Here is a 23,880-nt window from a genome sequence, read left to right as displayed (position 1 = left end):
TTGTACATAGTATTTTCTGTACAATGTGAAATTATGGATATAGGGAAACCTGAGGAGTTTGACATTACTAGTAAAGTAGTTATTTAGAGAAGCATAATTTGGAAATCTGCTTTCACTTCTAAATCAAGGGAATACTCTGGAGTTTAACCTCAATGGCCTGAAGTGGGCAGTGTTTGGGTTTTTGCTAGCACTGTACCTGTAATTGCAAAGTAAATCATGTTTATGTTTTAGGTTAACAGCCTAGTCACATTCTTTAGAATTCACTTGTAGGATATGTACTGCATTCTGACATCTACACTTATTCCTGTTTTGAACACACCTCTTTGAACTTTGGGAGCCAAACTTGTTGATTTTGACTTAGGCAGTCAAACTTGTATAGAACCAAGGAAATGAGGTCTCGTGAATGTCTGCTTCATTTATCCAACTCCACTCTTTCTCCAGCACCTAATGCTTTCCTATTATGTATATAGCATCCTGATTAACGTATTCAGGGAAGGTGCTTGCCTTTTGCAGCTGTAACACAGGGACGGGTAATAATCATTTAGTTAGACATTTCTATATACTATACTGTGACCCAACGATAAGTTCTTGCTATCATCACTAAGAGTGCAATTTTGAAATTTGTACTCTTAGAATTTGTCCTGTTTCTTTGACCACAGTTCTAAACCATTAGTGTGTGATAATCTTGCCCAGTGCTGTGGTAACAGAGCACCAAATGCAAACCCAAGCAAGTAATAAAGAACGAGTTTTCACAAGAAGGTTCAGGAAAGCCACAAAAGCAGAGAAGAGGGCACTAGGAAAAAAAAATAAAAACTTTGTGGGGAAGCTGGCACCTGGCACGTATTTAAGTGTACGGCTGATACCGAGCTGCTGCACTGACACGTCTTTGATTTTCCAGATGTAAATTTTGGCTTTTTGATTTTTTATGAATTGAATGTTGTTATGAGTCATATTAATGTTCTCCAGAATCAACACTGCCTTGTTCAGATTCCCTAGTTACTAAAGAAAGTTTTTAGGGATGCATATTATCATCTATTTGATGATGACAATATACAGAGACAAAAAGTGATGAGACAAAAAACATATTTACCATTTAAATAGGTTTAATTTCATGTCTCCTGGCCTTTAGTAATCTTCATTTTTTTTTATCCTTGTCTCTCTAAATTCAGGTCGCTTGCAAAATTTGAGGCTGATTCAAAGACCACTTTGAATTTCTTTTAATATAAAAACCTAGACTGGGGATACCAATAAACTTCAGATTGCGTTGGAAGATGAAGAGCTATCAGAGATGGCCAAACCTTAATGACCTTTTCAATAGCAGAAGCCAGGAGATTCTGCTCATTGCAGTCTTGGCTTTCTACTCACCTCTGGAATCTAATGAGCCTTCCAAGCTCTGCAGCCAGGTTAGCAAGGTCAGCCACACTTTCTATTTAAAAATCAACCTTCTGTCACAATCTCATGGGATAATCCAAAAATCAGGGCAATACCAAGCTTACAGAAAGAAGGTTATTCAGAACATTTCAGAGATTTAAAACCACCATTTCATTCTTATTATGTAGAATGAGGATTACTTTCTCACCTTTTCCTCATTTGCAGCCAGTAACGATTCCATTCCTATCTTCAACCTTTGAACTTCTTGATCTAAAAATGTTTTGAAAATGTTATAAAGGAAAATACCCTTGCTACTTTTGTGTAAACAATAAGTGTTTTCCGATACTTTCGTTATCTTCTTATGAGTAACCAAATCATGTCAGTGGCATGGCAAACGCACTATCAAACTACATTTAACTTGGAGTTTTTTAAAAGCTGACCTATTGAAAGCACTGCAGAATGAAAACGTGCTGGTTTTGCTTATAAAAGGCTATTCAGTACTATCTTATATTTACTAAAGTCAAATAATGACAAGAAAAAAAAGAAACGCTGAAGCTTATTTTGCGAAAGATGAGAGTGTGTTTGCTGTTGTATATTTAAGTAAATGAAGTATCATTGAAAATTAATTATATTCTGAGAAAAATATTTGCCACCTTATGGGAAGTAGTTCAAGGACATTCATGTAGCTTGGAAATGCAAAATAACTAGTTTGATATGAAGAAAATGTGTTGGGTTTTTGTGTTTTTTTTAAACTTTCTTAAAGCTTTTCAGTATGCCTAAGTTAAAATCTACATCAAGAGCTAATGAATTGCTGTCAAGTGCCTCGCACACAATTTAGTGTCACAAGATAGAGGTTATTCAGGACTGTTATAGTCAAATCAATTCAAACACACTCTCTGAAAATTTGTGAGATTATCACAATCATCCTAACTTTGTGAACTAAATGTTATTTCTCCTCTACACACTCTTCCTACCGAGTCCTCCCGTACCAACCTATACTAAATTGAGTGTAGATGATGGAAACGGAACCTGAAATAGTGTATCTGTTGTAACTGCCACTCATGGTATTCGTGCTTTGACATAAAATAGAGCCGCTTGTTTCACAAAAGACGATGAAAAACAGATGCAGCAGGCATGAAGTCAGAGAAGAAAGAAAATCAGTACTGCTAAAGAGCATCTTTTAAAAATTGGTTTACAACTTGATGTTGAACATACAATGTCACAGTTATTTGCAAAAACAGTTATTAGATTTTCTGTAGGGATTCTGAAAAATACACAGTAATGATTAAGTTTTAAAACATGTAAATTAATCTTGCAAACATTTCCTTTGCAAAAGAGAACACTTACTAACACAAGACATACACACACACAGCCAAATCAAAAACTAAAGCCAGCAGGTATTAGGCAAGCGATTGAAGACTTAAAAAAAAGCCATTAAAATCACAGTCCTACTAATTCCTTTTTATAAATAATAGACTTCAAAAAGAACTGTTGTCAAGGTATTTTTAAGCACACTGAAGCAAACTTTACTCATGATATTTATACCATCATCAAGTATGGAAACATTTTTATTCAGACTGCATTTTTCATTTAATTTACTGCTCTGATTAAAAAAAAAAAAAAAGCCCAAATCCTTCCCCTCTAAGGAAAGATGCTTTCAAACGAAGCTATTTTTCCAGATATTATATCAATTGTACATATGTACAAATAAAAAGAGGCAAAGGTTAAGTTTTGGCTCTGTTAACCTTAACAAAGTCCCTTTGAAGTCCACCTCTCTGATTTGTGAACTTCTATTTTTTCTGAAATGAAATCTTACTAAAAAGGGCAAGTAGCTGTCTGCTTGCCACAAGCAATGAAAGCAATGTCTCACATGTATTACAATTTGACAGCCAAATCTAAACAAACATTGAATTATTGCTGCAGAATGCATCTGAGTTATGATTTGTGTAAAAGGAACAGTGAGATAAAGCCAAGAGTGAATTGCAAGGCTTACGTTTTTCTTTTAGCCTTCTCCTATAAACTTCCTCTACGATGGTAAATGGTGAGGGTCAAATAAAGTATGCAGAAAAAGCACATATTAGATAAACTTTGCAATTTAGTTAGAATTTGCATTGTAGCACACTACAAGTACATTGACATTATTTTTCAACTTTATTTGATAAGACCACTTTAAAATCTGATAATTCAGTTTTGTTTTTTTTTTTTCCAGAAGAATTATTCTGCTGCATATTCTTTCCATTCAAATAGAGTCTAAGTGGTTTTCTTAAATGCAGCCTAAAGAATCTGTACAGGGTTTGATTTTTTTTCCCCACACTGGAACCAAGGACAGTTTTACTCATCTTCAATCTGAACAGGAACAGACACTATTAGAAGTTTAAAGTTGCTGAGCTCTTGATTTATTCCCATACCACTCTCTTTCCTTTGAAATTCCATAAATCATTTGGCAATCTCATAGAAAATACAGAATGCTATCAATAGAAGAGTTCCTATACAAAACACTGCTGTTATGCAAAGTAACTTTCTAGTTAGACATGCAGTTCTCTACATGCACAAGTGCTGCAGCTGAGTGAAATCAGCACCAAGTATATGTTAAGTCACTTCTTTGGAATAAGCAACAGTCAAAATCCAGTCTTCTAGAAAAGACAAATCTGCATTAATCCCTTTAAGGACATTCTTGGTAAGCCCTGGCAGAAAGATAGCCCAGCACCAGAAAAGTCACATCTCAACAAGGTCACTCTTTGGAAGCATTAGTTTACACCCACAAGAGAAGTTAGTGCAGCTAAACTGATGCACTGCATTAAACTACACACAAGTATTTCTGCATGGCTAGGTGGCAGGATATAGAAGAAAAAGGTCACTAATATCATGTTGCTCACAGCCCAGCCATTGACAGAAGCTCAGGGCAGTCAGTATTTCAAGGAACTGAAATTCCATTTCAGATGACCTGCTGAGACCAAAGGCTAAACAAGCTGATTTGCCATTGACTCGTATCAACAGTGCAGTTTTAAATGAGAACCCTGCAGTATCATAAAGTTATAGAACAGCCCCTGAAAGGGACCTTGAAATACTATCTGGTCCAACCTTTAATGGGAGAGGGAGCCTAAATAATGTATAGACTTGAAGAAAGAAAAGACATGTATCAGTGACTATGTTTTAGGATGTTTGGACATTTAAACATTATGCTTAGCTACTACTGTGACAATATTTTTTTCCTTAAATATGGGAACTGTAAAGATTTTTCAAAGAAATTTTGAAGGTATGCACAAAAATAAATTCTCACTAAACTACAATAAATCTCTCAAAATCCAAATAAAATTCCACTAGAAAAAGTTTCAGTGCTGTTGGGATACATATTGCAATTTATCACTGCCTCTAGACTGGGATAGAATTTCACACATTAAAGGCCTCTATCAGAAGACAAAATATATTTGCACTATTTTTCCTCCCAAAATAAATATTCTGGTCTCTCTTTGTATTCCTTTGAAATACTGAGCCAAGCGGCCACCAAAGTGAAATTAAAGTAGGTTTTGGATTTTAAATTTTATTTCTCCTTCTCTTACCTCTTTCTGCCACTTCATTATGTGATGAGGTCCTGGATAGCTGACTTTGTAAGCGTTCTATTTCTGCATCTTTGAGAGCTAATTGCTCCTGAAGCTGGGCTATCTCAGCCTGAAACAGAGTAAACAAATTCAGAATAACACTGTCACCAATGCTCTATGATTCTTTGCCATGAACTAGAAGAGTTCTAAGCATAACGCTTCACTTTGATGTCCCATTCCCGATTCAGGACACTTCATAAACACTATAACAACTGTACATATTTCATGGTGTAACTATCCTATTCCTTCTACAGCAGCTCACTTTTTCCAATGCAATTAGCTCTCAAAGAACAGACTTACAGAAAGGTAACATTTTCAAGGAGTCATGCGGGTAAAGAAACTCTGGAAAGCTCTCAGTGCTACAATGCTGGTCATATATTAACGACTATTATGGGGCAACTCCTGAGTTTTGCATGAAGACCAGTAAAAGATAACAAAGCGTTTTTTGAAAGATCCTGGGTTTTTTATCCTTGTACTGTTTATTAATATAACTGCGAATCTACAAATGCTAAGCCCAATTCTCAGCAGGGTAACAAAATTGTTCTTCCTCACATCAGATACTACAGCAAATAGTCTAGAAGCAAAGTATGGCTTGGAAAACAACACCACATATACCACAAAATACCAACAGTTCATTTACACTTACTGCAAATTGTGCTGCCACTAGAGTGGGATAGAATATCACACATTAAAGACCTCAACAATACAGAGGGAGAAGAATTCTGTGACTGTCCAGCTTGAAATATACTGGCTCTCAACTCTTTTTTCCTGTGAGAAACACTGTCAACAGCATACTTTACTAAGTTAGTAGTTTCATTAAGATTTTCTTCAGCAGTCCTAAAGCCTATCTATATCCACCTTCTGCATTTCCACAGCAAAAGCATAAAAAGCTCCTTGCAGAAAAGAAAAAAAAAAAGAAAAAAATCAAAGAAAAAAAGGAAACAGACAAACAAATAAATCACTTCCATGATCAGTTACTCAAAATACTAAAGGAAAGCAGATCACCAAACAATGGGGAAAAACATGGACTAATTTACTCTAATACAAAAACTTATTTTCACCAGGAAGCAAACAGGTCTGCCTGCAATTCCATATGAAATAGAAGAATCTGCCTTGTTGCATCTCTGAAGGGCTCCTACACTTCCCAGAGACTAATATGCTTTTTATATCCAGTCATGGAAATATTCCAATTCCTCATCTGAGAAACTGGAGCAACAGGAAGACAAAAGCTGAAGACATTTTAATACCAAATTTGGATTTCGCTCCCCTGGTCTATTTGATCTCATAGCTCCTTTAAATGCTGTCTTTTCTTTAATGTCTCATTCCAGTCATCTCTCAAATTATTTTTCTGCTTCCTCTCTCTTTCCCTGTACTTTTCCTCCCTTCTAGACCTGCATCTTCTCCTACTCTTCTTTCTTACTTCACTCCTACGCTTTCCATAATCTTTATCTGTCTTGGCAACTGGCCACAGGCCACAATACTTGAGAAAATATTTTCCCAAAGACTGTTCATATCCCCCACTTCAGAGAAAAAATTTTCATGGATACAAGAGCTATGATCTTAATAGGAAAAAAACATGACAGCAACATTTCATAAAACATTTCAATATTCATCCGAGAATTCTCAGAAGAAAGACATGCTAATGCAAACAATAGCTGTCTGTCATTTCAGGATCAAGCTATCAAGTATTAAAAAGAAAACTCAGTTTAATAATTCAGAATGTTTTTCCAAGATCTATCCACAACTCAGAGTCAGTAATTCATATGAACAGGGATTAAAGTACTACACAAATCAAAGGAGATGCGACTACAGCACGAAAGCGTACAGGGAAAAACAATGAGGCTCTTCTTAATCTAAAAGAATTTTAATCTAAAAGAATGGAAAAGGGCTAAATATTCAAACTAGAAATAAAGTTCAGCGGTTTAACAATGAGAATGTTGAACTAGAAAAAATAACGATTGGGGAAAATAATGAAATGTTTCAGATGTCAAGCTCCTCCAGATTAGGACCCAACAGCTTTCCAGGATTCAAGGTCAACAGAAGGGTAAGGCAGCTATGCACTTTGTTACAGAGGAAGTCAAAGCAGATGATCTAATAGTGTATTTTGGGCTTAATGTCTATTAAAATAAATTCCACACTAAGTGAACACCCAACCAACTTTGCATATCTCTTCAAACTGGAAAGCAGATTCCACAAAAGCTTGTCACCAATACACGAATAAAAGATGGAAAATTTTCAAAGATTTTAAAGATTCAAAAAATTTCCTTACAACAGGTCTTTTGTAAGTCAAAAGGACTTCTTTATTCATTTTTTTTTTAATAACAGCTACAAAAAGGTAGAATACTGGAAACTGATGGGAGGAAGCAAAAAGCACAAAAAGAAACTACAAAAACTTCAAACCTAAATACTCATTCCAAAGATGGCTTAAGAAAACTTGACTCATAGTAGGCCCTGACATAAGGCAATTGTAAGAAGAGTAAATATTTCCCTTTCCAGCTGAAATGTCTGTCATTAGTAAATGCCAAGTATTCTGCTTACTTTAGTTGCTTTTAATTTCCACTCATATTGATTTCTTTCATTTTCCAGTTCTTCCACTTTTATTTTGAGGTGTCTAAGTTCCTGAAGCAAACCCTGCAAAGAAGGAACAGCAGGTGTAAATAAGATTTCTCTGGTAGTTAGTAATTTTTCATAGTCCTGAACTAAAGATCATGCATGAACCACACAGTAGTGAACACTGAACCACCACATCAAAAACCGTGACCTAGTCTTAGAAGACAAAAATCTATTTTGAATTGAAAGATAAGGAATACTTTCTCAAACCCTCCACTTGAAATTATGAACAAATTTCCTATCTGTATTAAGGAAGATAGCTGATCTTGACGAAGTCATGCGTATCTTGGTGAAAATGAGCCAAAAAATCTGCAACTGCAGTCTCATGTAACATCAATTATCACGGTTTTGTTGCAGAGTTAGTTTTATTTGGTTTGTTTTGTGTTTTTAAGTCTCATTTTGTTTTTAAGCCACCTCATAAAGTAAGCAGAAACATGCAGTACTAAAAGACTACCGGACTGCCAAGTTGACAATCCTTGCCCCAAGCAGGTGTTTAAACTGCTTACCAAAAAATATAACACTTAGACAAAATAGTATCTAGCAAGTTACAGGCATTTAATACCATACACATACAGTCAAATACGACCAGAAATATGCTACTTCAACTGTTAATGTTTGCCACTTCGCAAACTGAGTTGAGGTAGCCAAGGGCTGCACCCAACCAGGGTTCCTAGCCTTCTCCTCTGTTCCTCTACTCCTGAGAGATGAAGTTGTCTCTTAAATATCACTCTGACAAGACCAAATGTCTTCAAATGAACTCAGGAAAAGAAAAATTTGGAAGCTTAGCCCAATTTCGGAATGCTGTATAGCATATATATTGAACAGCCATACTAATATCTTGGGTTAAATTATTTTGAATGACTCCCAGATTTGACTCTCATGATTTCTCCAAATGCGGCTTGTAGTATAGTCTAATAGTTCACTAATCAATTCTGGACAGAAGCAAGCCCAGAAAAATAGCACTATTTTCAAAATAGGCATCATGTCCAAATGAATTACTTTTGTAAAATAAACCTATGAGAAAAGTTACTGAAAAACTCCCTCACAATATAAGCAGATTGCTTATAAAATGAGTTCTGGGGATCCAAACTGTGACCAAAGAGAGGTTGCAACTAAAGCAAATCAATTTAAAAGCAAATATTGAAATGGAAATTTTCAGGCATTGTTAAGTGGTTTAGGCAAAGTAGCTTTTGTTTTGACATGTGACAGTTTTGGTCAAATACAACTAGGATCTGTAATGTAAATTCAAAAATGTTTTCCTGGTAACTGCTAATGTCAAATAATAAAGAAAAATGTGCTGGATTTGCTATTTTAAAGGTGTTTTTATTATGGCTCCTTCCATTCATTTAGCATTATCAAAGGCCACATTTCAGATACTCTTACCTAAAACTGTATTTCATACCTGTGTAAAGCTTTTAAGACAGTGAAGAATTAATAATCTGCGTTTAGAGAACTAGTTAGGATACACCACCATGCACAGCTAGGGTGACTGTGAGGAAAACTACCAAACTACCAAACCATGCTAGCATGCTGCATATCAAACAGATAAATCTCAACTATGGAAAAAACCCAGCCCCTCAAATAATAAATTAAAATCCTCCAACCTACACACCACACCAGCACTACAGACTTACAAGTACAGTTAGATTCATAAAAAAACTGAAAGTGCTTAGGTCTTACAGATACCTGTGCCTTAGTAGACAGACATCAATGGTGACCCAGTTTATTAAATGGGGTTGGGGTGTCTAGGTTGGAGAGTTTCTTTTTTGTTGTAATTTTTAAGACCACCTCACTCTTCGGTAATGAAAGCCACAAAAGTTAATGCCAGTAATTCACAACACAATCCTGGTTAGCAGAATTTAGTTTCTGCAAGAGTAGAGAAGAGGCAATACACAGGCTAAGGTGCACTTCTCGTACATTGCACTGAGAACAATTCTTCTGGCTGAGAGTCTCTACCACTGATCTTGGACTAGACTGAGGACCATTAGGTGTCAAGTCTGGTTTCCTATCTTGAGAATTTCTTTCTTGGATTCTACTATTAATTTCCAGCTGCAGTCTACACATCTGCTCCTGTAGCTCACTTATTAGGTTCACTACTGACTGAAAACATGGGAAGAAAGAAAAAAAAAGAGACAAAAAAAGATTTAAAAAAAAGTGAGAAATAAAATGATGCAAAGAAGACTTCTACAATTGCAGCACGAAGAAACACATGAAGCACATCAAATCAAACTGAAAAAAAAACCCAAGAGATTACATATTTTCCTTTTGTTATGGTACATGTGAATGGATTTAAATCTGGAATATTGCACAGAGCTACAGGTTACATAAAACAGAGTCTATATTCTGCACTAATTCATGATTCTGATTCTAATATAAAGAACAAATTTGGCCCCTCAGTTTTGGAAGCTTTTACAGTCACATGAAGTCTGATATCAGGAAGAACTGCAACAGAGGCACACTTTTGCTGAAATGGGAATTGATTCCATTCATTTATATAGCCAAACCATTCACTAGGAAGAAATTGCTAAGTACTCAGATAGGGCCATAACCTACTCCTCACAATTTATACACAGAAATTACTAGTAAAGCAATTCTGTTTCCAGGTCTAGCATGGGTCAGAAAAATAACCCTATTACTAGCTTGCTAGCTAGGCAGTATTTTGACATGGAGAAAGAGTTAAGCAACATGCGCAGGAGAAATCAAAGGATACTACATAAGAAAAAGTAATTAAAGTGCACCAATTTGCTGGCCAGATTCTTGGATTTGTGTGTTTCAGTGATACAAACAAAAAATCCAGCTACAGAAAGCAAACCGAAGACAAGTTTTAAAATGTATGTAACGTTTCACTTAAGTTCCGTAACTCTGTAGTAAATAGTGCTGGGTAATTTCTCAGGTATTACAAGTTTGGAGTGCTTTTCTCTTAATTTTCACATACATTAACAATATGTGTTTTGTGATTTCTCAATCTTCTCAACTGGAATAAATCTGAGGAGATTAATCCATCTCCAAAAGGGGGGGAAGATTTTAGTGGACAGGGCAACAGAAGACATGGCATGTTTCTTAGAATTTTCTTCCTTACAACACACAGAAGCCCTCTTGCCATCTCAACCCTCTGGTGAACCAATAATCATACAGCTAAAGAACAGCTACTGCAAGGACAGGATGCTATTCCAACCAAGTGTATAACACAACCAATCTCAAATTGCATCAACATCCACAGCCAACTTCAAACATTCACAAAGATTTCCTTTCAACAGTGTATGCGCCAGATACAAGGGTTTCACATCAATTATTTTTTTTAGGGCACTGTGCTTAAAATGAAATTCAGGAAAACAGTTGCATATATTTAACTAACTTACATATTATTCTTAGTCAGGATCACAATGTCTGATGCTTATACTCTTTCATCCAATCAACTCTTAATGTATGTAAATGAGGATTAGTTCCATAAACAACCAAAAAGCATTAGAAAGAATACCGGCTACACTGGCCACTTTGCAGCAATACAATAGGACACTGGTGGGGAGAACCTCACCTAACTCATCCTCTTATTAGGAGTACTGCAAAGTAGAACACCTGTAGTACTGGCTGTATGTACAATCTAGATGCTATCCACAACCCCTCCACCTTGCATGCTCTAATCTTGTTTCTTTTTTACCATCATCTCCACAATCTGATACCTCACTGAGCAGTACCAACTGGCGATGACTGGAATCATTAGGACACACATCCATCTTCCTTGCTTTCTTTCAAGCACCAAGGCTTTCGTTTGTCTTTGACAGAACACTGTTAACCCACACAAGGTTCTAAAGAAGGACTGCTCTAACAAGATGCACAGACATTTGAGCACAAACTGACATCTGCTCCAGTTGTGCCAACTTGGGAGAGATCAGAAACACTTTGGATGCAACCTTATCATTCTTTTCCCTATCACCTCACATTAAAAACAGGAATTGGAAACACTCTGCATCCATACAGACTTCCCTCAGGGCAAACTTGACAGTACAGAAATGACAGAAATCCTTACCCAGTGGAGGATAAGAAATCTATGGAGGAGAAACAGATTAACTTCAGCTGCAATATGTGCCCTTACAACTTTTTCTAGCTTCAAGGTAGAAAAGGTTTCTCTTTTTGAGATTCCTTTACAGCATGAAAATATATTAACATACTATATCTTGAATTTGATTCAGGTGAGACAACACACCAGACTCCCCAGTGGGAGTCAGTGGCTCACTGACTCAAGTTTCTTTGAAACCGCAAGTAACTATGCACTAGATATTCAACAGCTTACAGCAAGCATCAGATCCTTAGGAGGAAAAAGCAAAACCAACAAAATTTATCCTATGCCAAAAAAGAAAGGCTGTTAAGCAAAATGAAATGGACAATCACTTCTGCAGTCTCCTGGTAGTGATAGGAGGTCTCTTGTCTTCTGTGTTCAGGTAAGGCAGGCATCTGGGCTGCATTAATCACTTGATAATGCTGATCATTCATACCTTGCTGCGTTAAGAAAACACATTTCCAAATTTTTTAAGGCTTCTCAAGTAAGAGAAAAGCTGCAAAAACTCCCTTAGGTGGGGTTTCAAAAACCTCCACAGAATTGCTGTGGCAAAAATAAAACATTATTTCACAATAAAGGAACTAAAATGACAAAGTCAACAGTGAGACAGTCCATTTACAAGCAGCTATTCTCCTAGACCCTGTGTTAGATATATAAATAGATGGCACTTTAAATTTAGCATGTGCTTTCAAAGAGCCAGAGACAAGTGGCATTCAGTGTGAAATTAATACCTTTGAGAAGAGGTTAGAGGCGCTTAATAAACTCCTTGCTGCTAACTAAAACCAAATTTAAACAACAGCTGCGTAAGATAAAGTGAAATGAACCTGACACATTAAAACTTGCTCATATTGAGAAGGATATCTTAATTTGCTTTGTTTCCCCCAACTCAACCAGACAAATAATTCTATAGCTAAATTCCATGTGACTGGAAAGAGCTGCTGTGAAATAAGCTGACATAAAATTAGAGTACAGAGCAAACATGTTTGAGCTGAATTGTTCTGCAATGTCACATTTAATTTTAAACTTTTTAAAAGCCATTATTATACTTAGAAATGGCACGGTCAGCCATGGAGTATAATTAACAAGTTGTCTGAAAGGGTTTCACTACTGGATACCTCTATAATACGTGCACTAGGGTGAAAACTCAGGACTATTACCTTCTGATAGTAGCATATCTATCAAATCCCTGTTCTGCTCACCTCTGTCAATCCTAAACTCAGTCTTGAAAGCACGAATTGGCTGGCTGCAGTCTATAAAAACAGATTCAGCACTGTCACCCGTAGCTGTATTCCACTTATTTAAAAACACTAATTGCAATTTCATTTGAGGTACTGTACCTGTAGAAGAATGCTGAAGTACCTACAACATTCAGAGATTCATTTCATTTGGTCACTGTCAGTTTGGAGAACTGTCTCATTCTGAAGCAAGTAGGTTATCGCAACACAACTGCGTATGTGTAAATGAGAGCAAACTAAACATAGACTGAGTACCTAAAAGTGGCTTACTCACTTAGAAAGATGTAGTTGGGCAGAGAAGACAGGAAGTTCAGGAAGACACTCAAACTATTACCAAATTTAAGCAGCAGTTGTAGTCTAACATTATAAAGGAAACATATCAATAAATTTCATTCTTATGTTTGAAATAGTGTTTGTATTGAAAAATTAGTGAAATTTACAACAAAAGAAGCTGTAACAGGGTTAAAGCATTAGAATTCAAGTAAGCATCCAATCTGACTGAAAGCAATCCCTGTTCATCTTTTCAAATTAGATTAATGCTTATTTAGGACAGTCTGAAGTAATTTTTTTAATGGCTCAACAATTAAACTAGAAATGATGTTTATTTCCCACAGCTTTACTTACTCATTTTCCCTGCATTGTATACACAGGTTTGCAACTTTGAACAGGCCAGAAATCTAATCACATCTTGGCATAGTTAATAATTCAGGGCATACTTAACACAATGATTCTCAACTTTTCCCTCAGATTAGAAGCCTTTTCCATCTCAGCAGGTACATTTCCTATTACTCAGCAATACAGCAAAGGCTTCCAGGCCCAATAACGCTGAGCTTTTCCATCCAAGGGGGTCACACACCTTTTTGCAGTATCAAAAGAATTTCACAGCTCATAGCCTCATCCTTACCACAGGCCCAGACCTACTTAAAAGTTCTATCAATGCAAATGCACTCAAAACCGCTGTTGCCTTCCAGAAGTCGGGCTGACTCTGCATGTCCTGCAATAATTTAGGCACCCTCATTCCATTACATGTTGGACACCAGGAAGAGCTGAAGGCTTCTCAGAAAGGTGGCTACTGAGAGTAGGCTGCAATCTGTAGCAATTACGTGCTGCACAGACCTGTTTAGATTTTCAGGTAGTAAGAGACAATTATGGGTGAAAGAGCACAAGGTGGCCATAGATGGTAAAAACAGCAGCTGGTGCCTCCCTGGCTTGCAACCTCTGCCAGGGATTGCTCTCTTTAAGCTATCTTTTGATCTCTAAAGAAAACTTCTGAGGATAAATAAGTCAAAAACCAAACACACTCCAAACATATTATGTCACCGCAGGTAAATTACTTATGCATGCTTCTCAAATATTCCACTAGTGGCATTATGGAGATCAAACAGTTTTCTAACACTGCCTGGATTTCAAATTCTCCTGTGTCAACATGGAAGTTTTTTCAGTCAGCAATGTATGACTCTTGGACCTAGCAATCTTCCCTTGTCAGTTGGCTCCTCCTTCTGTCAGTTGGTTCCCTTACAGGACCATTGAGTAGAGCAACGCATGGCAATTCATATGAATTACTTTCTTCATAATCGCTTTCCTTCCCAGCTCCCCTCTGCTGCTCATTTCCACGATTCCACATTCATGTTTCTCTGTTTTATATTCTTTCTTAATCAATATGGTAAAAAGCAAAGCTTCTTTGATGACCAGAACTCTCCGCATATGAAAGGGAACAAGGATTAGAATTGCCTCCAATGCATGTAATTTTTTTTTTTTTCACTATTTATTATGTAACCACAAGGGGAAAGGCTCATTTGAGGAATATGCCCTGCCCCTTGTCCTTCCCTCCCAAGTGCCACGAATGCATTGAAATCACCAAGGGTGATCATCTAAGTGTTTGTGGCACCACTGATACTACTGGGCTGACAGGTCTTCTCTGCCACATAAACGAGGAAATAGAAGAGCTCTCATAGGCTGCACATGGCCATGCCAGCCAAGCTTATGTGAAAAGGAAAGGGTTAAGTGAATGGCAACTGTAATGTATGCTTCTGGAAGGGACTTTGTGCCTTGATTAAAGCCAAACAGCAACCTCTGGAAGTATAATGAGAGAGGAGAAAAGAAACCAAATCCCAAAAATGCATAATCATATTCTTCACTGAATTCACAGGATCAATGGCATGGACGGAAAATCCTACTGCATGCCAATTTCAGCTCGAATGCTCAGGTGCATGACAGCATACCAGAGACATGATAAAAAAGGACAACAACCTAAGGAAAGAAACTCACCTCAGCTTTGTTCTGTTTCTCTTCATATTCACTCTGCTCCTTTTCCATACCAACCAGTTTAATCTTCAGGTCTGAAACTTCAGCCATTAAGTCTAATTTTTGAGTCTCTAGCGACGTTCGACTTAGCAGCTCCTGAAATCAAAGCAGAACATTTTCTCTGGTTATTTAATTGAACACTGACAGAATGCTACATGATTTATTGGCAGATCCATACTAAAGCCTCTACCCCATTGTTTAACGCTTTCAATACAAAAGCAAAATGATTCTCTTAGAGTCACAATTGCTATTGCTTTACAATGGAAAAAAAAAGCAGCAAGATAGTTCTGATGTAAGCATCTGCTGCTGGCAGAAAAAGTAACTAAAACAAAACAAACAAAAAAAAGGATTATTGGCAAATTCATACTAAAGTACATTTCCCTACCTCTCTTCACAGCATCTATTTTTTGACCTGTTTGAACTGCGTGTTTCTCAGGTTTTCATGCAAACATTCTCCCATGTTAATGGCTAGGCCGCTGTGGTCTCTGCCATATTTCAGGAAAACACATGGCAGAGTTAATCCCCACGCAAGCCATGAAATCAGAAAACAATACTAAGGCTAGGCAAACACAAACCTACATAATGCCACACAACACATTACAAAAGAATTGGCTACTTCCTAAAATACTCATCAGAAAAAGCTATGTTTTAGTATTACAATTAAACATTTTAGAACTTCTTACGATGTGTTGTTTGATAAAGGATATTACAGAATAAGCACCCTAACCAAAACAGAGTGCCAAAGACATGCAGCAATTCAGCAGTAATACTAGCAGTACTTGGAAGTTTATATCATGTGGTACTTGGTAACTTCTGAAGACTGTACACTGTGGAGGGAACAGCAGTGAATAAAAAGTGTATCCCCAAACTGGAATCTAAAAGGCAATATCTAGACTGAGTAACAGTGTAGAAATAATTGGCCATGAGTTTTGCTTGTGTACCCTGAGTTTGTTTTTGAGGTTGCAAAGAGATGTGTACTTTGGACCCAGTGATACCACTGTGTTTGGAAAACATTCAGTAATGACCTCCCCTGCATCTTTCAAAACATCTTCCAAAATATAACAGAGTTTTATGTTAATGCTTCTATTGGTCTCCATTTTCAAACAGTGGAAAAAAAACCTCCAAACCATTCAGGACTTTAAGCCTTACTGGAAAATCAATACTTACAGTGCCTAAATAATTTTTACAAAAGAACACTGGTTTCTAAATGGTTAAAAAATTTTTGCTAACTCATAACTCACATTAGTGTTTTCATCATGTGAAACACACAGAGGAATCACAGCAGATTCTGCTTTGAATTACATAGAAGTGACTTAACCTAAGTTGCCATAGCTATTCTGGATCTATGCTGATGTTACCGAGCGATCGAAACTGCCCTGTCCATCACACTTTTCTTATGTCTTCCTCTCCCATAAACTGCACAGTATGTTGTAGACCATTTCCTGGAGCCACAGAACCCAGAAAGGTTATTAAAAAAATTACACAGTTAAAGTGTATTTGGAACCTAAATCTACTCTACAAGTCAATTATTTTAGTCTGGTGGGGAATACTGCTCAAATTAAAAATAGTACTGAACTTGCATCTGCATTGCAACACCAATTATCTAAGCCACCCACGATTCCCAGTGCCATGGCCATTCCTGCTGACATTGACAATGATATTTGTGTATGGGTGGGAAAACAAACAGAAATGTAGTCTCATGATTTGGTTGGGTTTTCTTCCTCTAAATGAAATAAATCAAGCACTGATGAGGAAAAGACAGCGCACTGCCTTTTTCTACTGAGAAACTCTCAGAGGCAGTTACCTAATGAAATTTCTCTAGTAGCTGCTTTCTACAAAGGTGAGTACAAATTACAATTCTAATTACAAGTAACTCCTCTATCTTCCAGAAAGATGCTAATTTGCCTAAGATCCATAGCAGCACATTCCAATCCAGACTGGAACAGGCTCTGTACAGCTGTGAACTTATCAGACTTCTGAAAATAAAGACATACCTATAAATGAGAACCTTAATATGAAATAAGGCCACTGAGCACCAAAAAGGTTGTCAGGGTGACGTGACCTTGGCCCCGGTCAGACTCTACTCACTGTTGAACTGAAATATCATTTAGAAGTTGGGGTTTTTTGACACTGACATGGCATTCCATGATACAACAGGAAGATTTCTGAATAAGGCAAGGAGACATGGCATCCCTCTAGAGTTCAATGAAAGATCTACCCTTCCAGCGCACCACCTGGCATTACTCCTTATTTTTTCTATAGACCCCCAACTGACACTTAGTTATGCAATAAGGACTAATGCCTCACTCCTCTCATGCTGAGTTTAGTAGCTCCATGTGAACACTAGAGTGCTACCTGAGTAGTGAGCATTAAGGCACCTGATATTTGGGGTTTTTTTTCAGTCAACTCAAACGAAATTTTGCAGTTTGCTCTGAAGATAGAGAACCAGACTCCTCAGCCAGTGTGAACCGGCATAAAACTCTTGCCTTAAAATAGACAAAATAGCTAACTATCCCTAGCTTCTTTTCAGTGGAGCTACACTGATTTAAAACAGCTGACAATTTCTCTTGCATCTAGAGAGTCAAACTTCTGCTTTGAAAGAAAGTGCCGTTTAAAGTAAATGTCCCCTCTTGAAATGGTAACATCTGGAAGCAATTATTTTCATCTTCAAGCAGATGCTCACAGTGAACAGCTCATTATGAATGTGACCCATTTTGTTGCAGAGAAATTATGGTGTATTTCAGTGGTATGATGCAATTTGAATTCAGCCAGAATAAATATGCAATTGTAAGAAAAGAAAATACAAATTTATGTTATTGGTTTTAAAGCAAAAATGATACTATAACAGGCAAAATGGTAATTTGGCCTGAAGCAGCTTTAGGAGGATCTTAATGAGCTGAAATATAGAACAGAAATAGAACATATCCTAGGGAACTTTATAAAACAGGATACCTGGTTTTAATTTTAATATGTGCTATAAGTATAATTTCATTACTCAAAATTCTCTTTTCAAAACTAAACTTTTAAATTTAAAGGGAAAAACCTATTTTCAAGTAGAATAATTACAAAGACAAGTCATGCAGAAGCTACAATATGCATGTGCCAGACAGATCAATCAACAGCAAACTATTTCAAAACACCACTGTATTTTTAAAACCTACACTGTCTACTTTTAAAGTATTTAATCATGTTTTTCAATATTCCAAATGAAACTGAGGCGTATGCTGTATATATATAACTCGCACATTGTCTTGGAAATACATAATTCTTATTAAAAAGACATGACAGAAAATAGCTTAGAAAGAGGACACTACGCTTTTCTAGGCTGTCAGCTGCAAGCACAGAAAATTCCATGATATTTAGCACTCCGCAAAAGAGAAGGAACAATCATGCCATACACTGATTGAGAAACCATAAGTAAGGTTTTAGTCAAGTGGGAGGAAAAAAAAACCCCAAAGATCCCATTTTGCACTTGTGCACTGTACAAAATACAACACTCAAAAATTCTGTAATTTTCATCCTTATTAAAATAAAAAAAAAGAAGACAGAAAGACCGACCATGCTACCTACCTGGTAAGCAAAATTCACCAAGAACCACTGCTAACGAGGACTGCCCATTTCAAGTGCTGTGTGTCAGCTGTGGTAGAAATAAGATATTTGCTTAACTGAAAACACAGCTGAGAGCAATGTACATGTGTAATCGCCATGAAATGATGCAAGTTAGTAGCAGAGAGTAAATTACAGCCCTCCAATTCATCATTTGTCCATTATATTAAGCAACAAAAAAGGACAGAGCTTCCCACAGCACTGCCAATTTGAACAGCATACACTTGGACCAGCAGATTCATGCCTACATTAACTGTAAAATAACAAAGCAGTGTAATGCTCACCTGTGTAGATATGCTGCACAACTTGGGAGCACACACTGAAAATCTTATGCCTCACCCCAGAGCAGCACAGAGCACGCTTCAAAATCTGAAACACTAAGCTAGCTTCTGGCAAGAAGTTACTGCATGCTATAAACAAGTGCTGAAATTCATCTAAGATCAGATAACTCAGGCAACTGAAAGCTGAAGGAATGATCTTTGCTGGCCAGCAAAGTTTCTGAGAAGCAAACAGATACACACTAGGTTTATACCCTGCAACCAAGACAGGATTCTGGCTCCCCCAAATATAAGACAACTGCAAAACCAGAACAGGTACACAGTAAACTGTGTTGGATTCAAGTTTCTACTTTCAATACAGCTCCTCCCTGCATTCTTTTAATCCACGGGTTTTTTAAAGTTTCTCCATTGTGCCTCACAAAGGGCATTCTCTGGCGCACTTCCCCCTGCTCCGTGCAGCCAGGCAGAAGCTGGCTGTAAACGGACCCGAGAAACAGGAATTCACTCCTGTTTGCAATCAAGCATTTCAGTTTCTGTGTGTATTTTTTAAGGCAGAAAGAATCCTAAAGCCAAATACTTTGTACATTGCAAGAGTATTTACTTGACAGAAGACACAATCATACTTACACAATGCAACTATCTGACAAGAGTCCCCTGGATTGCTTCTTGCACTTCTGTGTCAAAAATAATTTGGAAGGTGGAAATACAGAGTCAGACCACATCTAGGATTTCATACAGGTCAGGTACAGGAAAGACACTGCCACACAGTGGGAAAGCAAACTAAACTGCATGCTTTTTTACTTCATGCCAGACAACTTCCATGGGAACTATGATCTGTTAAATAAATCAAATGCAGCATGGGGATAGCAAAAAAGGTAACTAACAATATTCTTACAACAATTACCATCAGAAATGCACTTAAAAGGGCATTTGTGAAGGTGAAATCTTTATGTGCAGAAAATTCGCTTTTCAAACTGACTTAACACAGTTGTCAAGATTGACAGCATGGATTCCCTACCATGAGAGGTTAAGCGCATTTATAGAGTAAAAGTGACTTATGCTTCCCGATTCTATTCTACATTTGTACACAGTACAGATGAAAGAAAAGTTGACAGCGAGTTGATAGGAGGTTCCCCTAAGCTAACATAGCAGACATTCAAGTCCCAATCTTCTCATAAAAAAATCTTAAAATTGACTGAAGTACTTGAAATTCCACAAACTAACTGGGAGCAAGACACACACACACATCATTGTTCTCTAAAATTGGCTGTAATTGTACATTTTAAAGCAGCTGAAATGCTGGGAATAGACTGCCACAGCACAAATTGTTTTCATAGGATAATTCTAGAAGTTTGGGTTTGTTTTTTTTTATTTCAAAGGCATTCATTATTACGGGCTAAACAGCAAAGCAAGTAACTATTCACACATGCTGTCATTTCCATATCCTTTACACATTTGATGTCAAAGCCAGAGATACCACTGGAAGGAAATTCAGTGAGATGAAACTGGTGTCATGCTCTCAGTCATGCCCCAGAAAATTTTCTCTTATCATTTACAATGAAGGATGATCAGGGAAATATGTTCCTTGGCCCACATCGGAATCATACTTCAGGACAGATTTAAAGTTTTGCCATTGACTTTCATGAGTTTTCAAACACCTTCTTTGTTTTTAAAGAAAGAGAAATGCAAACACCTTCTAGGTAAAAAATGCTTTATCCTGATTAGTAGTGGAGCAAGCATCCTTACCAAAGCAAAATGTTGAGTTTGACACTATAAGCATCACATCTCATGAAAGTATTATCTGTAACTGTGCACACTAGGGCATCTCTGCATCTGCCACATAGGATCATCCTGTTTCTCAGACACTGCTGAGATGTATTTTCCTTGGCTCCTTTCGTAAACAGCTAGGTCAAATGCACATCTCACCATCACCTATATGCCGCACCTTAACCTTTTCAGTGAGCTGTTTCAACTCAGTAACCCAGCAGAAAGCATCCCCTTCTTTTTTAAACCACGTTAGGTTTTTTTGACTCATTGAGGAAAAAGTCTGATGAGCATGAAGTCAGTATAAGTTGCAGAAGCACATGGTTAGGAACAGGGAGAAGAATGAAAGAACAATGGGGACCTCTCCTTTTTGTGGCAGTAACCTTCAGACTGGCTCAACTAATTTCTTAAAGTTCACATTTTGACTAAGGGAATGATACCGCACCGTTCTCTGAGTGATAAAGAGTTTTCTGCAAAGAAGCAGCAGTATCTGTTGCTACTGTTCCACATTCAAGATGTCCACCCTAAATGCTGAACAGCCATTTTATGTAATTGGTATAAAGTTTATTTTAGCTGCTGTTTCAGAAGCGTTTCCACAATCACTTTGTAGCAGGGTTCAAAACAACTTTTGCATAAATCATAAGCCAGAAGGATTTGAGCCAGTAACCCCACCCTGAAAAAATGGACAAGTCTCTGCTAGCATAGATTCAGCAAAAACGATTTTGCAGGGTAGCATTACAAACCCTTTTTGTTGCAGAATTATCAGATACCATAATTAAATTACCTTAAAGTGTATGATTTTTTATTTTAGTATTTGGGGCACAGAATCAAGACACTCTTCTTACAGTTCCCAAAATTAAAAAGACTTACCCTGGACTCAGTTATACTTCTCCCAGGTAAGTAAATAATATGCTGATCCATATTGCACTTAGCTTAGCTCTACTAATATGTATTAAAGATTTTTCAAGCTAGGGCAATTATCTTTATCATTCCATCTTCCATTGTGAAAAAGCAGTTGACTTAAGTTCACTAAGGTAAAAATCAGTGGAGTTTAATATACTGTAAATAAGCAAGCAGAACCATGAAATCAAACTGGATTTGCATACACCTCAGGAATATAATTGAAGTCTTTCTGAAAAGCTAGAGTATTTATATAGGTACATAGAGCTGATGATTTTTTTCTTATTAGAAATAAGTTAGTCTACTGTAAAAAACAAACAAACAAAAAAAAACTGTCTTGAAAGCCCACTAAATAGTTTTCACTGAAAAAACTTAGTGACAACAGAAGCATCTTTCATTTCTTTGCTAAGCGTCATGAGCACTTCTACAGGACACTGGCAACTGCTGGCTGAGAAAGTCTGAACCTCTCCCAAAACCTGGCTGATCCATCAGTCTATTGAAGTCTCTGAGGCCAGACACTCACTCTACTTTTGACAAATTGACTGCAAGAAGGCCTACTGGCCACATGTCTTACATGAATGTCATAATCTTCACACGATCAGGTCATTCTCTTGTCTCCAAATCTCAACTCATTCCCTGTAGAGGGTAATCTTTTCAACAAGGTGAACTGCAAAAAGAACCTTCAAAATGAATTACAGACAAATAGGGTCCTCTTGTGAGCCATAATAAATGTACAATTTCTCTGACTGTTGGGCTTTTCAGAGATCTAACTTGGGTTTCCCATATGCTACTGTTTACTGGGGGATCTAATCTCTCTGAGAAACACACAACTACCATTCCCTGATCACCCTCTAGTATTTAATTAATTTGTTCTTCTTTCTGTTCACAAAACTAAAAGGTTAACACAATTTTTTTTTGCATTCCAGTGAGAAAATAAAATTTAAATATCTCAGTTCCGCACTGAATTTATTTTTTAATTTTGGTTCAGCTATTGAAAGCACATCACTCACTAAAATTAAAATACTAAGCATGTGTTTGTGTATGTGCATCTCTCCGTACAAAGTTCAAAGAGACAAACTCATTGGATTAAATGAAACACAAATGCTTACCAAGGTGTGGCCTACATAATTCTTCCTCTTGAAAAAACAAAACAAAACAAAACCAACCCAAACTTGAGCTATCATATATGCTGTAAACATAAGAGATCAGTCACTTAGAAATTTAGTGATCCACAAGCAAGCTTATCAGTATTTCTGTAAATTATGTTCAAATGCAAGATCTTGAAAGTACGACACAGAACAAAACAATCAACAAATTTGAGCTTATTGCCAACTATTCAGTTACAAAAAAGAAAACAAATTTGAAGTTACTGCCATTTGGCAACAGTTACAGCCACTCAAAGTGATCTCACAATTTAAATTCAAGGGTTATATTAAAGGGTTATATTAAATATATTTGGAGTTTCTCTGACTTCCTTTAGCTTTAGTACAGACTTTTGCAGCTTATCACTTTAGGATCAGCTTCATAAGCAATTTGTACACATGCCTAATGCCACATGGGTAGATTAAAATTTCACTGAAGTAGCAATGTACATCTCAGTAGTATATTCTATTTTCAGATGCCTCAGTGTTCTGTTAAATCAGGCTTTAAATTCATGGTTTCCTCAGAATACTATCAGAGCAGAAAATTTTAAGTTACAGAAACAATAACCACTTTTAGCAGAAGTCACAGAACAACTACCTAGTTTTAGATTAAAACAGTAAACTTCTACGCCATTGTGAATGCTTTCCTGAAGTTTAAAAACAGATTTTCATAATTTAAATAGTTACTGTTCTTTGAATTTCACTTCAGATCTCATGGGAAAATGAAATACACTCACTAGCTGCATTTTTAAAAACATCCCCTCATTTACATATGAGAACATAACTTCTATAATACATCATATTTTGGGCTGCAGAAGTTGTGTGAGTCCGTGCTCTTTTTAGAGAAGCTTCGAGAATTATAACTTTAAAAGGGTTAACATACAAGTTTTTCTTATAGAAACTGCCACTGTTAGCATACATATTATAGGGATCTTTATCATAATTTAAAGCTATGATCAGTTCATGAAAAAACTTGTATATTTAACATAGATGAAAATAGTAAATTTATAACAC

At 36.7% G+C, this 23,880-nt stretch overlaps 1 protein-coding gene across 1 annotated transcript in view; it reads right to left on the bottom strand.

Annotated features, from left to right (window-relative positions):
- The window catches only part of PPFIBP2 (PPFIA binding protein 2), an 87,371-nt gene that overhangs the window by 18,917 nt on the left and 44,574 nt on the right, over nt 1-23,880 (bottom strand). Inside the window, exons 5-9 of the mRNA XM_061462882.1 lie at nt 15,141-15,272; nt 7,509-7,601; nt 4,932-5,040; nt 3,365-3,397; nt 1,580-1,641 (exon numbers count right to left, since the gene is read on the bottom strand). Coding sequence (XP_061318866.1) covers nt 1,580-1,641; nt 3,365-3,397; nt 4,932-5,040; nt 7,509-7,601; nt 15,141-15,272 — 429 coding nt within the window. The remainder of the gene's footprint in view (nt 1-1,579; nt 1,642-3,364; nt 3,398-4,931; nt 5,041-7,508; nt 7,602-15,140; nt 15,273-23,880) is intronic.

This window comes from Pezoporus flaviventris, unplaced genomic scaffold, assembly GCF_033815535.1.
Source record: "Pezoporus flaviventris isolate CSIRO_AGI_PZ_B2104156 unplaced genomic scaffold, CSIRO_AGI_Pfla_v1 ptg000036l, whole genome shotgun sequence".
In the NCBI taxonomy this organism is placed as follows: domain Eukaryota; kingdom Metazoa; phylum Chordata; class Aves; order Psittaciformes; family Psittacidae; genus Pezoporus; species Pezoporus flaviventris.
The sequence above is the reverse complement of the archived record's forward strand: the minus strand, read 5'-3'. Positions and strand labels throughout refer to the sequence as shown.